This window comes from Bombina bombina, chromosome 1 (genome assembly GCF_027579735.1).
Source record: "Bombina bombina isolate aBomBom1 chromosome 1, aBomBom1.pri, whole genome shotgun sequence".
Lineage (NCBI taxonomy): Eukaryota > Metazoa > Chordata > Amphibia > Anura > Bombinatoridae > Bombina > Bombina bombina.
This window is the reverse complement of record NC_069499.1, coordinates 443,641,234-443,657,083: the sequence shown is the minus strand read 5'-3', so window position 1 is coordinate 443,657,083 and position 15,850 is coordinate 443,641,234. Positions and strand designations below refer to the sequence as shown.

Here is a 15,850-nt window from a genome sequence, read left to right as displayed (position 1 = left end):
ACATAATATTTTACAACTGACCATAAGGTGTAATGCCTTATCTATTCAGGAGTGCTCACATGCAGGCACATAATATTTTACAACTGACCATAAGGTGTAATGCCTTATCTATTCAGAGTGCTCACATGCAGGCACATAATATTTTACAACTGACCATAAGGTGTAATGCCTTATCTATTCAGGAGTGCCCACATGCAGGCACATAATATTTTACAACTGACCATAAGGTGTAATGCCTTATCTATTCAGGAGTGCTCACATGCAGGCACATAATATTTTACAACTGACCATAAGGTGTAATGCCTTATCTATTCAGGAGTGCCCACATGCAGGCACATAATATTTTACAACTGACCATAAGGTGTAATGCCTTATCTATTCAGGAGTGCTCACATGCAGGCACATAATATTTTACAACTGACCATAAGGTGTAATGCCTTATCTATTCAGGAGTGCCCACATGCAGGCACATAATATTTTACAACTGACCATAAGGTGTAATGCCTTATCTATTCAGGAGTGCTCACATGCAGGCACATAATATTTTACAACTGACCATAAGGTGTAATGCCTTATCTATTCAGGAGTGCTCACATGCAGGCACATAATATTTTACGGGGAGACAACGATGGCTTGTTTTGCTACAGAGAAGTGCAAAGTCCCATTAACTGTTCTGAAATTAATGAAGAGAACAAATAATATTTCTTTAAAACATTTTTTTAATATTTGATCATGTTTTTATGCCCGTTTTAATCAGCTCTATAATGTATGTCTGGGTCATATTAATACTCAATGTTCCATCAGAGTTTGATGTTAGGATTATCACAGTAACTGCCATAAGAAATTAGTAGTAAACTGTAGATATTTAAAATGTTTATTAATTTAACAATTCATTTCTGTACAAGTTTTAAATGTCTATTTTTAAACAAGCATTGATCAAAAAGAAAAAAAAACAACTATGAAGTTTTAAACTTTAATTTACATTAAGCACTTATAACTTTGTCAATTTAAAAAGATTAAGGCGACTTTCAAGGCAAGTGGCCCCAGAGGCGTACCGAAGCTCTTTCAGCATCCCGCTCCATTCCTTATCGTCTTCAAACCTGGAAAAAGAGATACGATATTTCTAGCACAGTTTGGTACTAATGCAACAGTGCAAAGGTCTCCTCACTAAATGATTTATATCTGTATGTTAAGGGACATATAAGATTTCATGAGGTGGTTTAGTGGGAAAAATACTTAATTCATGTGTAATTATGGTTCAAATTAACTAATTTATAATATAACTGCTACTTTTATGTTGGACTTTTCGTATCCATTTTTGTTGAAAAATCTTGTGCCTGGTATTATGTCTGATGTTCATTTAGATTATATAACCAAAAACACTGACTGGTGCCTGTTATAAATCAGTGAAACCGTTTATCTATGGTTTTATTTATTTAAATTGCATAATTAACAAGTGCATAATGCACTAGGGGGGTTATTGGTCTGTAGCAAGATAATTATTCTCCACAGTGCTGACTAAAAGCTGTACAGAACTTACCAACCACAATATTTTAGCAAAACAGGAAGAGTCAGTTTCTGAAGTTAAGAAATACATTGAGTTCATTTTGGGTCACCAAGATGAATCAAACATTTCAAATAATTATTTTTGTTAATGATTCAGATAAAGAAATATGTTTTAGAAAGTTTCCAGATTTACTTCTATTTTCACATTTACTTTATTCTTTGTTGAAGAGAATACCTAGGTAGGTAGTGTGCATGTGTCCAGAGAACTATACAGCATTAGTTTTACAAATATGTTGTTAAACATTCTTGCAAAACCGCTGCCATAGATATCAATAGAACAAAGTAAATCTGATAATAGAATTAAATTGGGATTTTTTATTTATTATTTGTACACTGTGTCTGAATCAAGTAAGCAAAAACAATAGTTATTCTTTTAAGACTAGAGTTACTACAAAATATGTTAGAAATGTGAAGGCACCATTTTGGATTTATCAGCATACTTATCATAGAAGCAGATTCTGAAATGATCATAAGAGAAAGTGGAAGTTCCATGAAAGAAATGTGAACAAAAAGTCGAATATTTTGCCTGTGGCAAAGCCAAGAAAAATCTAAATTTGTAGAACTTACTTCCAGACATCAGTGGTTTCAGAAGGTGCAAACTCCTTGGATTCAAGTTGGAGCATAGCAAATCCTCCTATGGCATACAGAGATCCAGCCAGACTGACCATGTTAATAGAGCTTCTTTCCTGAGGGAATTCAGGCATATTCTCCCATCTAAACAAAAATCAAGCACATATTTTAATGTTTGTAACGGTTGTTGGGGAAAATATTGTTTTGGGGACTCCATTACCTGTAAAATACAGATTATATGTGTGAACATTAATTAAGGCCCATCAGATTGTATTGAATTGCCCAGATCCAGTACTTTATTCTAGAATAGCATTTTGTACTAAATGATTGTTATTTATTAGACGTGCTTTCCTAGTATACACTTCTGGCATTACATTTTATGCTACTCTGCTTGTGATGTTCTTTCCTGATTTACATAACTGCACTTTAAAAAAATAAAATAATAAAAAAAAAATTCATACCATTAATTTACAGTGTAAAGAACCAGGAGTTGGACTGTAGATTTAAGGCTATTTACAGATTATGATATTTATATCCTCAAATGAAATGCACTCACAGGAACATTTGGGTCTCAAAAAAAAAACTAAATTTAACGTTTCAGGGAAATTTACATCCCCTTCATCAGAATATCTATATAAAAAGATATTTTATAACAAATCATATCAACTGTGTCTGAGATTAAAAAATAAATAAATAAAATCAGAATATTTACAGTTTTGGAACTAAAAAGTTGAAGAAAGCAGAACATTGAATATATTAATATAGTAGGAAATAAGGTAAATTAGACTGTTTCATTATCATACGGGCTGAATACCTCCTTGAGCATAAAACATTTTTTATTGCCTGACTGTTAAAAATAAAAATACATACTTGTTGCTGGTAATATCAAAGGCTTCAACTGATGCAGTCAAACCTTCTTCTGTGACTCCACCAGCAACAAAGATCTTGCCCTTATGAACAGTTGCCCCAAACATAGAACGGGGCGTTCTCATGGGAGGAAGGTCCTTCCAGTCTCCTTTCTTTGGGTTAAATACAAACAATCTCCCAGTACATTTCCTGTAAACAAAACAAAAAAAGATGATCATTATTCTAGATGTTAGTATTTGTAATTGTCATAGCAGATGATGGAACAGAGAGAAGGGAACATTTAGCTCCTTTTAATAAGAACTTACACAAATTTGACTCCAAAGTAAATTATCTGAATCAGGAAAGTTTAATTTTGACGTCCATATCCTTTACCCAAAAACATGACAAATATATATTACATTGATCCTGCATAATGATAATGCTGGTAACACCGAACTGATAGTGACAAGGCACAGGGGTACATTTATGAAGATCCATTTGCAGCTTTTGAGGCCATAATGAGCAGACTTAAAGGGACAGTATACTATTGTTTTTCCCTTAATGTGTTTCCAATTACATTTTTTACCAGCTGCAGAGTATAAAATGTATGAGATTTGCTTTTTAAGGTTTATTTGTGTACAAGAATTAGCTGATTTTGTGTTTTGAAGCCACAACCTAATAAAATGGGTGGAGCTTGTAGGTATAATCAGATCTTATTACTTAATCACATTGTGTACATATACCTGCTTCTTTATCTTATATCTGTCCATATACCAATCACCAATACTTGGAGAGAACAATGGGAAATTAACATTGTATTACCTTATCTCATCTATACCCCACTGGGAGTGTAATTTTTCTACTTGCTGTGTTAAAATGTTTGGGTTTCATGACCCTTTGTTTCATGGTTCAGATAGAGAATACAATTTTAAACAACTTTCTAATTTACTTCTATTATCTAATTTATTTAATTCTCTTGGTATCATTTGTTGAAGGAGCTGCAATGCACTGCTGGTTTCTGACTGAACACATGGGTGAGCCAATGACAATCGGTATATATATGTAGCCACCAATCAGCAGCTAGAACCTTAGGTTCTTTGGTGCTCCTGAGCTTACATAGATGAACCTTTCAGCAAAGGATAACAATAGAAGGAAGCAAATTAAATAATAGACGTAAATTGGAAAGTTGTTTAAAATTGTATTCTCTATATGAATCATGAAAGAAAAAATTTGGGTTTTATGTCCCTTTAACACAGCTTGGCCTCGAGACCAAAAACTTTAAGGATAGGTGTGGATACCACAAGCTAAATAAACTATTTCAAATGCCAATATAAGGGCAATGGGAATACTTATAAACAATTTAATACACTCCAGCAGGTAAAGTGGATCATTGGGAACAAATTAAAGGGGAGACAATTTTTGAGTAAACTGTGCCTTTAAGAAGCTGGCATAAGTGCGCCTGCAGCCACGTACTAAAGAAACCGGCTTCTTTTGCCTGTCCATCGCCTCAGAGGTGGCAAGATCAATAACCCCGATGTTCATTCGCGGTGATCAACATGCCCTGCTCTGGTGCAATTGGTTACATTTCATTGCATGTGGTGGTTATAGTTAACTACTTGCAAACCTGTCCGCCTGCAATGAGGATATATTTCAGCACCATTTATCTTAGCTACTGATATATCCACAAGTTTCTGTTTCATTCTCATTAGCCGCAAACAGGGCTTAAATGATACCACATAGTGAAAAACTCAGTTAATGACTGTCAGGGATGCTGTGGATGCTAAGAAATGCTGATATCAGGAACAGCTAACATTGCGGTCAATCACAATCCTTTAGAAAAAGCTATAAAATGATTTATCTACAAAACTCCCCATTGGATTTTCTTAAAAGGGCAGTAATGGCAAAAATTAAATGTTCAAGATTCAAACAGAGAATGCAATAAACAACTTTACAATATCATTTTGTTATCTGATTTGCTTAATTCTCTTGATATTCATTGTTGAAAAGAATACCTAAGTAGGCCCAGGAGCAGCAATACACTTGTGGGATCTAGCTGCTGATTGGTGGCTGAACTTGTATTTCTCTAGTCACTGGCTCACCTGATGTGTTCAGCTAGCTTCCAGTAGTGCATTGAGTATGAAGCAAATTTGATAATATGAGTATTTTGAAAAACTGTTTAAAATTGAAGGGATAGTAAAGTCCAAATAAAATGTTCATGATTCAGATAGGGCGTGTCATTTTAAACAACTTTCTTATTTACTTTTTTCATCAAATTTGCTTTATTCTCTTGGTATTCTTAGTTGAAAGCTAAACCTTTGTAGGCTCATATGCTAATTTCTAAGCCCTTGAAGTCCGCCTCTTATCTGAATGCATTTGACAGTTTTTCACAGCTAGAGGGCGTTAGCTTGTATGTTTCATATAAATAACATTGTACTCACGCCCATGGAGTTATTTAAGAGTCAACACTAATTGCCTGCAATGCAAGTCTGTCAAAAGATCTGAGATAAGGGGGCAGTCTGCAGAAGCTTAGATACAAGGTAATTACAGAGGTAAAAAGTGTATTTCTATAACTGTGTTGGTTATGCAAAACTGGGGAATGGGAAATAAAGGGATTATCTATCTTTTCAAACAATAAAATTGTTGCTGTTTACTGTCCCTTTAACCCTTTCCTGACAGGGTTAAAGTGTCTACATCAGAACAACTGTTCCGATGTAGATAAATTGAAATCCCGCAATCGTGCACACGATCGCAAGATTTCAATTATTGGATCGGGTCTGGGGGGCGTCCCTATAACCCTAGGAACGCCCTCCAGACCACAATCAAATCCAGGAAGCGCAGAAGGCTTCAGGACAGCCATTGGCTATGACGTTCTATTCCGTCCTAACGGCTCTAAAGCCCAGTGTAATTATGACTGAATAGAACGGCATAACAGCATTAAAAGGTTAAATACTCTATCTGAATCATGTGACTAATCCCATTATATACTATGAGTCTCCTATAGCTAACAGAGGGGAATTGTTTACTAATCAGTTGCGTAGAGAAATAAAGGGGATGAAAGTTAAAGGGACAGTAAAATTAAAAATTAAGCTTAAAAGGACTGGACAGAGTATGACATTTTAAACAACTTTCCAATTTACTTCTGTTATCAGTTTTGCTTAGTTCTCTTGGTATCCTTTATTAAGAGTAATCCTAGCTAAGCTCAGGAGTGTGCATGTGTCTCTAGCTATTTGGCAGTTTGCAACTTTGTTTATAGCAGTGTTATACATAGTTACAAGGACTGCTGTAGAAACGTGCACGCTCCTAAGCTCCTCTCTAGATTTACTCTTAACAAAGGATATCAAAGAACAAAGCAAATTTGATAATAGAAGTACATTGGAAAGTTGTTTACAATCACATGCTCTATATGAATCATGAATGCTTAATTTTTAACTTTACTATCCCTTTAATGAGAGTGAGGTGATATGTGGACAACATGCTTTTTATTTATTAGAAACCCCTACGTTAACATCCCCATTATTTTCAGTTTAACCCCTTAAGGACCAGCGACGTACCCTGTATGTCGCTGGCCTTTTTTTGGGACTTGATTGTTTTATAGCACGATCTTGCCACCAGAGTTGAGACTGCTCTATTCCACAAAGCCTGCTGGAGGGAGTGCATTAATAGTGTGTTCTTGCTAGACTTGTGCTATTTTGTCCTGAAAAAACCCTTAACGACCAGTGACATACAGGGTACATTGTGGTCATTAAGGGGTTAAATGAAAGATTTTTAAGAACCTGCAGCATTGGTACAATTTAAACATCAGCCCTCTAATCATTCATACTGAAGAAACATTACAATGCTGGGCCATTCTCTTGTCGTTGTTGGCTAGCACTTACTGTTTCCCCTAACTGTTGTACATTGTGCAGACTCTCCTGTAGTATTTTCATGTGTTTTGTTATACAAATTGGCAAGTGATAATGGTTTACTTCAGGTCTCTAAAAGCACAGTTATTTTGGATGCATTAAAAGTATAGGGCGCACATCCTGCTGTACCGCATGCGCTGCACTTGTATTTTAGCCCAAAAGTGTTTAAAAAAACTCATTTTATACCACGTGACTGTATTGTCTGCTGTGTATAGAGGACCTGTGTAACCCTGGTAGGCAGGAGAACACACAAGACTGTTAGTTGGAATTGAAGGCTTTGGTTTTTACTTAAGAAGCACCGGGTAAACAAATCCGAACCTGTCCGCCCTGCACTGCGGCTACCGGGCAGCAATGCACTACCCACGTTTAACATTACACGTGTCTGCTTGTGCAACACCACCCCCTGCTCGCACATAGCCAATTGTGCATGAGCAGGGGCTGCCAATCACCCTGATCAGACAATTCTGGGATTACTGCAAACCGCTAGCTCAAAACTGGCATATAGGTTAGGAAGCAGTGGTCTGATGATCACTGTTTCTGAAGTATCGGCTGCAGGTTCGCTCCTGTGAGCCTGCAGCCAAAGCTGCATCTGCAGCTTGTTAAATGGAGCCCTTTGCCTTCAAGGCCAAGTCAAAACGTCCAGAGGAGAATTAGTAAGTTGTTTTACTTGTTAAATATATTTACAACAAATTTGGGCTACAGTTTGCTGTTAAGAACGTTAAATACATTATCTGAAAAAGTAATAATATTTTTTAGGTTGACTTGCCCTTTCACTATACATCATTCACTATACATCATTTGAACTTAAAGGGACATGAAACCCAATTTGTTTCATTCATGATTTAGAAAGACCATGCAATTTTAAACGACTTTCTAATTTACTTCTATTATCTAATTTGCTACATTGTCTTGATATCCTTTGCTGAAAAGCATATCTAGATAGGCTCAGTAGCTGCTTATTCGTGGCTGCACAAAGATGCCTCGTGTGATTGGCTCACCCATGTGCATTGCTATTTCTTAACAAAGGATATCTCAAGAATGAAGCAAATTAGATTGGAATGTTGTTTAAGACTGTAGTCTCTATCTGAACCATGAATTTAAGCACAAAATGTTTCACCACACTTCAAATCCAGTATAAAATACTTGTGTATTTAATGACCGTTCAGTATTATCAACCCACTCTTGCTTTAAACACACAAGTAAAAAAGCATTTTTGGAGTCAGCTTTTCCTTACAAATATAATTTTACTATTTTTATGCAAAAAATACAAATGTATGCAAATTTATGCGCATGTATTTGCAGGTCTAGAAGTGAAGCATTACAGTTAAAGGGACATTAACCACCATGTTTTTCTTTTATGATTCAGGTAGATCAGTCATTTTAAACACCTTTCCAATTTACTTCTGTTATCAAATTTTCTTTATTTTCTTGGTGTCCTTTGTTGAAAAGTAGGGAGGTAAGCTCTGGAGCATTGCACGTCTGCAGCACTATGTGGCATCAGTTTGGCAAGAATGATAGATGGCAGCACTTTTTCCTGCCATGTAGTGCTCTAGATATGTGCACGTTACCTATCTAGCCATCTCTTCAACAAACAATAACATGAGAACAAAGAAAATGTGATAATACAAGTACATTGATACTTTTTTAAAATTGTATTCTTTATCTGAAAAATGGGATCATGTCCCTTTAATACATTAATTAAATGCTCCCCTACTCCTCTATACTCATGCCACAGATTGTAAACCTTTTGCTGTAAGAGCAATATAAAGGTTAGAAAATGATTAGGCTGTATTTTTTAGATAGTCGAGGTTGCAGGTCCAGCCCATAAATTGGTACTGTTTAGCAGTCATTGGTGCAATTACCTTTAATGAGCCGTCTATATCAGACTAAACCCACATAAGAGGCTGTCTTCTCAGAGAACATCATAGATAACAGCAAGGGTGAGTTAAACTTATTTATTTTTTATATGTGATGCATATTAACCACCTTTGTCTTTTAAAAATGGCTTTGCCCAGTCATCAAATGCATGTTGTCCAGACCATTTCAATTCAATCTATTAAATGTGCGCTATAAATATTAGCATAGTCTCCCTTTACAGCTGCATATTATACGTCAGTTCTCTGAAGGACATGCTATTTCCTCTGGAATTCTGAACCCTAGACAGGTGCAGTAAAGCGAATACTGCTTGACTGACTTCACCAGGTTCTCTGCACACCAATGTATTGACCTTAAAAGACGATCAAAATGTCTTTGAATACCTAGGTATGAAAATTGACAAGATTCCTAAAACAAACTACTTTGTACACATAGGCATTGAATAAAAGGATTATAAGAAATACAAAATAAGAAAATCAAAATATATCTCTCTGTCAACAACTAGCATATATAGCAAACTGCTGGTTATTCATGCATTCATCAGCTGGTGTTTTATCACAGCTTTTTTACAACATTTATAAACAAAGACGTAACCAATACAAACTAAACACACACTAATCATTCTCAATTCTCTTAAAGGGACATTAAACACTAAATACATTTATAAACATAGTATTGGGGTTATTCCCTACCTCCCTCTAGTCATGAATGCCACCATGTTGAAATCTAGCCTTCAGATCATTCCAGTGGGGACCAGATTGCACATGTGCTGCAACTCTTCTTTAGATACCTGCAGTGTAACCTACGTTCCATATTGGTAGCACCCATGATTAGGCCCAAGAAATGTATTTAGTGTTCCTTTAATGTGGCAATATAGGTGATTATATAAGAAATATATAGACTGACTTAATCTTTTAATTTAGGAAACATCATGTGCTCATATATTACAATACACACAAGATTAAAGTCTAGCACTCTCTCACAAGCTCTCAGCTAAGCTTAAAAGAAACTGGGCTTGTCCCATTTGGCCGACTCTTCCAGTTTCTTTTAAACTTAGCGGAGAGCTTGTGAGTGCTAGACTTTATTTTTGTGTGTAATGTCTGTTTAGTCATTTTCCCTAGGGACTTTCTCCCAGGCTGGTCTGGGCCAAGACTGCATGTGACCAGAAATAGTGCAGCTTTTTGAGAGTGCTATAGCACCATAGCTGAGCAGTGTTTCAGGGTCATGTGATGTGTCCCCGGTCCACTATGGGAGTACTGTTCCACTTTCCTTGTTTTGCTTATATATATATATATATGACCAAGTTGAGAGGAAAGAAAGGGAGGAGAGGTACCATACGATGAGAAAACCCCCCAATAAAAATCCATCTTCGCGTATGTGACTCATACATTTAGCTCCAACTTTATTAAGTCCCTATTTATTTATTAACTATACATATTTAGAGTCTTTCTTTGCATGTTTTATATTTTAGACCATGTACCATTTTTAGCCGTCCTCCTTTCAATGGTTCTATGTTATATCCTTTTTAGGGTGACCGTATTGCTGCTTTAAAAAGGGACATATATGATAAAAATACATATGTCAGGGCTGTTTAAAGAATTGTTTTTTATAAGAACCCTGACATATGTATTTTTCATATGTGTCCCTTTTTAAAGCGGCAATATGGTCACCCTTCTACAAATATGATCTTCAGAACTGTACACAATATTCAAAATAAAGACTAATGATCTGTAAAGTGGCAAAAGAACCTTGCTATTTCTGTTGCTAATACCTTCCCCAATGCAACCAAGTATTTCACTGGCCTTACTGGCTGCACTGCTGCATTGTTTACCACATTTTAAACCATCTGAAATAATAATTCCCAAGTCCCATTCCTCTTTATTTACAGTCAGTAATGTACTATTGAGACTGTAATTGGCCTTTGGGTTTTTGTATCCTAAATGCATAATTTTGCTATTGGCAATATTACATTTTAGATCCCATAACTGCTAATTGAATCCACCCCTCCTGGAACATCAACTCTGTTACAAATGTTTGTATCGTCAGCAAACAAGCACAGCTTCCCCTGGAACCCACTTCCAATATTACTAAAGAAAATGTTAAACAAAACAGGCCCAAGCACTGACCCCTTGGGAGCACCACTAGTAAACGACCTCTTATTTAATTGTACTCCATTAATTTAAACCCTCTGCCTTCTATCCTTAAAGGGACATAAACCCTCCAATTGCTTCATTCATCACATATCCTTTGCTGAAGAAATAGCAATGCAATTGGGTAAGCCAATCACACAAGGCATCTATGTGCAGCTACCAATCAGCATCTACTGAGCCTATTTAGAAATTCTTTTCAATAAAGGATATTAATAGAATGAAGCAAATTAAATAATATAAGTCAACTGGAAAGTTGTTTAAAATTGCATGCTCTTTCTAAATCATGAAATATTTTTTTTTGTGTTTTTATGTCCCTTTAATCCAGCATTCTATCCTCTTAACAATCATTGCATCTACTTCAAAGCAATACATTTTATATAAAAATGTATTGTGTGGTAGTGTTAAATGCTTCACTAAAGTCTAGATAGGCTCCATCTATTGCTGAGTAAAGTCAAGTCAACAACACTCACCATGCAAAGGTATAATTTTACTTAGCAGTATTAAAATAGTCTTGTATGTCCTTTTAATTAGGAAATTTGTCAAAAATATGCTTATACTTATGAGCCTTTGAAGCAGGACCGGCTGGACGTTGCTGTTCCCCCGTCGAGCGGGTGAGTCCACATACCTGTGAGTAGCAAGTTCAACTACCTTTCAGCACTTACACTAAGCACTTTAACCGCTACGATACCCTCCACATACAGAGACTCTCTTCTCCCCAGGGCTTGTTATACATATACAACTTCATTTTCTGTACATTATTTTACTGGAGTACACTGTACGTTTGTACTTTTTTCTATCAAAAATATGCTGTCATGTCATAAGCATTTTCATAGCAAATAGATAAGCAGCTGCGCTATAATGCTTACACAGCTTTAATTTGTGATAATTAATTAACTTACTTGTCATCTGTTTTTCCTCCAATACAATAGACGAGGCCATTGTATGACACTACACAATGGCCATAGACCTTGATGGGCAGTTTTTTCACTTCTGTCCAAGCCACAGCTCTGAAACAAGATATCCAGATTTAATATAATTTCAGGATCTACATCACGTTTAGAGGCTTTGAAATGATGTACAACCTACTTAGAATCATAGCACAACACAGAATCCAATGACTCCTCAGACTGCAGATCCTTGCCACCAATGGCATAGACACAGTTATCTGCCTCTCCAAGGCCAAATAGACATCTGGCTGAAGGTAGTGGTGGGAGTCCAATCCATTCACCAGCAATGCTGTCAAGCTGGAATGTATGAAAATGATGTCAGTCACTATTAAATGTGATAGTTTTCTAACAGATTACTATGTGAATACAATTCATTTGCTGTGCTTTAACACAGTGGTGATATAGATAATGCAAATCAAACCTGGATACGTTTTAAAGGAATAGAAAGGTCACCCTTGAAATGTGCCTGGTGCATTTATATTTTAAAAGGAAGCACTTTTACAATACACTTCCTTTAGCAAAAAAGCTAAAAAGTAAAAGCAATTACTGTTTTTCCCAGCAGCATACACACATATGCTATGAGCGCCCCACCCATCAGCATTAAAACACGAGAGTCAGCAGCAGCAGCCATAAATGAAGCCTTCAGTGATGCAATATACGCCACCACAAGCTCTCTGAGTAGGCCTGATGTTTGAATCCTGATCCTCTAGTCACACATAGCATATGTACATATGCTGCTGAAACAGTAATAATAGTTTACAAGAAGCCTTTTTGCTAATGGAAAAATATTCCAAAAAAACTTCTATTGAAAATAGAAATACATTCATGCACATTTCAATTTTTACCTTTCTATCCCTTTAAATATATTTTATTTTTTAATGAAGATCTAAGAACTGCATGTACAGCTCCCATTTCGTTTGATAAATTACACATTTATTAATTTCTGCAAAGTTTTAAGTAGAAACTAACACTTTTTATTTTTCTTATCAAACCTTCCTTATGCTACAACAGGAGTACAGAAAATATTTTTTTTCTATGTTCCTAAAATGTGGAGCACTTAACCTTTTTATTACCTTAGCATAGAAAGTTATAAGCAGAATTTGAACTGCCTATAGCATACACAAGGGGCTGTATGAGAATGAGCTAGAGAAAATTATACTTTTATTCTGTCTATTGTTTTCTGTGGAAAGATACTATTTAAAGGGACAGTCTAGGCCAAAATAAACTTTCATGATTCAGATAGAGCATGTAATTTTAAACAATTTTCCAATTTACTTTTATCACCAATTTTGCTTTGTTCTCTTGGTATTCTTAGTTAAAAGCTTAACCTAGGAGGTTCATATGCTAATTTCTTAGACCTTGAAGCCCACCTCTTTGAGATTGCATTTTAACAGTTTTTCATCACTAGAGGGTGTTAGTTCACGTATTTCATATAGATAACACTGTGCTCGTGCACGAGAAGTTATCTGGGAGCAGGCACTGATTGGCTAGACTGCAAGTCTGTCAAAAGAACTGAAAAAACGGGCAGTTTGCAGAGGCTTAGATGCAAGATAATCACAGAGGTTAAAAGTATATTATTATAACTGTGTTGGTTATGCAAAACTGGGAAATGGGTAATAAAGGGATTATCTATCTTTTAAAACAATAAAAATTCTGGTGTAGACTGTCCCTTTAATATAAATACAATAAAAAGTAATACTTCTATTATTACATACAAAAAACACAATAGTCACACAAAATGTGGACATAAACAGTAACAGGTAACAACATCATGTGCTGTTTTATTTTAGTAATAAATATATATGAATACTGAATATATAGCATATTTTTCTCCCACCTCCCAGTTTATGACATCATCTTTAACCTACTACAGTTTCTAGATATATTACAATTTGTCTACAGAGCAATTATTTTTTCATTCTTGATTTTTTTATGTTCTTTTCAAAAATCTTATTTAAAGGGATATGAAACCCAGAATTGTTATTTTTGTGTGATTCAGACAGAGCATACAATTTACCTCTATCATCAAATTTGCTTCATTCCCATGATATTCTTTGTTGAAGTGATACCTAGGTAGGTGTCTGGAGCACTACATGGCAGGAAATAATGCTGCCATCTACTACTCTTGCAAATTGATAACATTCTTGCAAAAACCGCTACCATATAGTGCTCCCAGACACGTGCACGCTCCCTGGTTTTCAAACAAAGATACAGAGAGAACGAAGAAAATTAGAAAGTTGTTTAAAATTGCATGTTCTATCTGAATCCAATACATTTTTGGGTTTCATGTCCCTTTAACCTGTTGGATAAAACAATAATGACATAACTATGGGGGAAAGGGATATACGTATCAAACTATAGCAAGTTTTTAATTTTCTGAGTTTATGGTACTTGCCGCCACACAAGTAAATACCATAATGAATATTTGTATTTGCTTTAAACAGTAGAAACAATTGTAATAAAGAAAAACATACCTGGAAGAAATATGACTGTAGAGGTTGGTCTTTGCTTTCTTCATCAACATACAGGCCTCCGATAACAAAGACTAGGTTTGATTTAGTAAACTATGCTGAATGGTTTCTTGGAATCTGCTCAGACAATGCTACTAGAAAGCATTCGTTTTCCAGAGGATCATAGGCCACAGTGGCTGTGTCACTGACCAAAATAAACTAAATCTTTGACAAACATCCCCATGCCCTGGGAATGTCGTTCAGGTATCCAGGAAGTAAATCTTCATCCCCAACATCACCATCTGCTGCTTCCCCTGATTCTCTTTAGCTTCAGGTAGTATTTCCTGTAAAGGCATCTTTTATAACTTTAACTTTTTTAAGTAAATCAGGATTGCCTTTGATCAGGTCATTTTTCTCAACGTGTTCTTTGAAATATTTTTCAGGCATCAAGCGGAATCGAATGCAGTCAAAGATATCTCTAAACTCTTGACTTTGTTCTCTTTGTCCGTTTGAACCCATTTCATGACATATTCAAACACTGTTTCTTCTTTCTCTGCGTTTAAGGCATCACTGGAAAATGACAGCAATGAGCTCATGTGGAGCAAGTTGTAGAAAATCATCTTCTTTGCAAATCTGCTCAAATCGATCACAAATATAATCACGGGCAGTTATTGCAAGTCTTGGACAGTCCAGAAGAAGACCTAATCTAAAGATAAGCCCAAACAAATTAACAGGGGACAGTCTCTCTGAAGATAAGTGAACACATACAGTGAGGACAGAAGGGATCTGAAAACGACTGGCAAGGCAAAAATATCCTGCACGTTTGAGTCATTCAGATCAATATCAGCAGAGTATAGATATTTAAGAATGGATTCCATTACATCTGGATCAACATTGTCTAATGCCACATTTTTTTTCTTCTCCTCATTTTCATCAGATAAAAAGAACTCCCGGAAATATGGGCTGCATGCTGCAGAGAATTAATCTGTGGCAAGGGGATACTTTTGTCACCAACCTTTAAGTAACAATCAACAAACTTTTTATCATCAAGTAGCTCTTTCCAAACCATCTTGCAAGAAGAGTTGATTGATAAAGTCGTAGTTCTTCTTTGAGTTCCTTACCAGGATCCATTCTGTTTTTAGAGCTGGGATTGAGGGAGAGATGAGAGGCCCTTAGCTGTTATCAGCTCCCAAGGCAAGCAGGAAAAAGGCTGATCTATAAATGCTGCCAAGCTTAAAGTCCCTGCAATGTAAGCCTACTAGCTAAATATAGGTACAGGCTCGTACAATATGGAATTTAGGATGGCTAGTTTGGAAAGAGGGATTGCTACTGCAGCTGTCACAGATTGAAAGAAACAACTGTAGATTTTGGTTACAAGGGGGTTATCTTTGTCACAGTGCTCATAACCAAAATGGAAAAAGGTTAAATGCAAAAACACAGACTGAAAGAACCAGTTTGTTTCCAGCAAGTGTTAAAATATTTAGTTGTGCTTTGTTATGGAATTACTTATGAAGCCCAACAACAACAAAAATTAGTTCTAAAAA

The 15,850-nt window shown here is 35.8% G+C and overlaps 1 protein-coding gene across 1 annotated transcript; it reads right to left on the bottom strand.

Annotated features, from left to right (window-relative positions):
* Positions 1 to 701: 701 nt before the first annotated feature.
* Positions 702 to 15,452, bottom strand: KLHL41 (kelch like family member 41). The gene is given in 12 exon segments (XM_053698403.1): positions 702 to 1,100; positions 2,134 to 2,280; positions 3,007 to 3,192; positions 11,809 to 11,916; positions 11,996 to 12,153; positions 14,331 to 14,821; positions 14,824 to 14,881; positions 14,883 to 15,109; positions 15,112 to 15,280; positions 15,282 to 15,302; positions 15,304 to 15,366; positions 15,369 to 15,452. Coding segments are annotated over 12 exon segments (1,806 nt in total). The 5' UTR covers positions 15,438 to 15,452; the 3' UTR covers positions 702 to 991.
* Between the last annotated feature and the right edge of the window lie 398 nt (positions 15,453 to 15,850).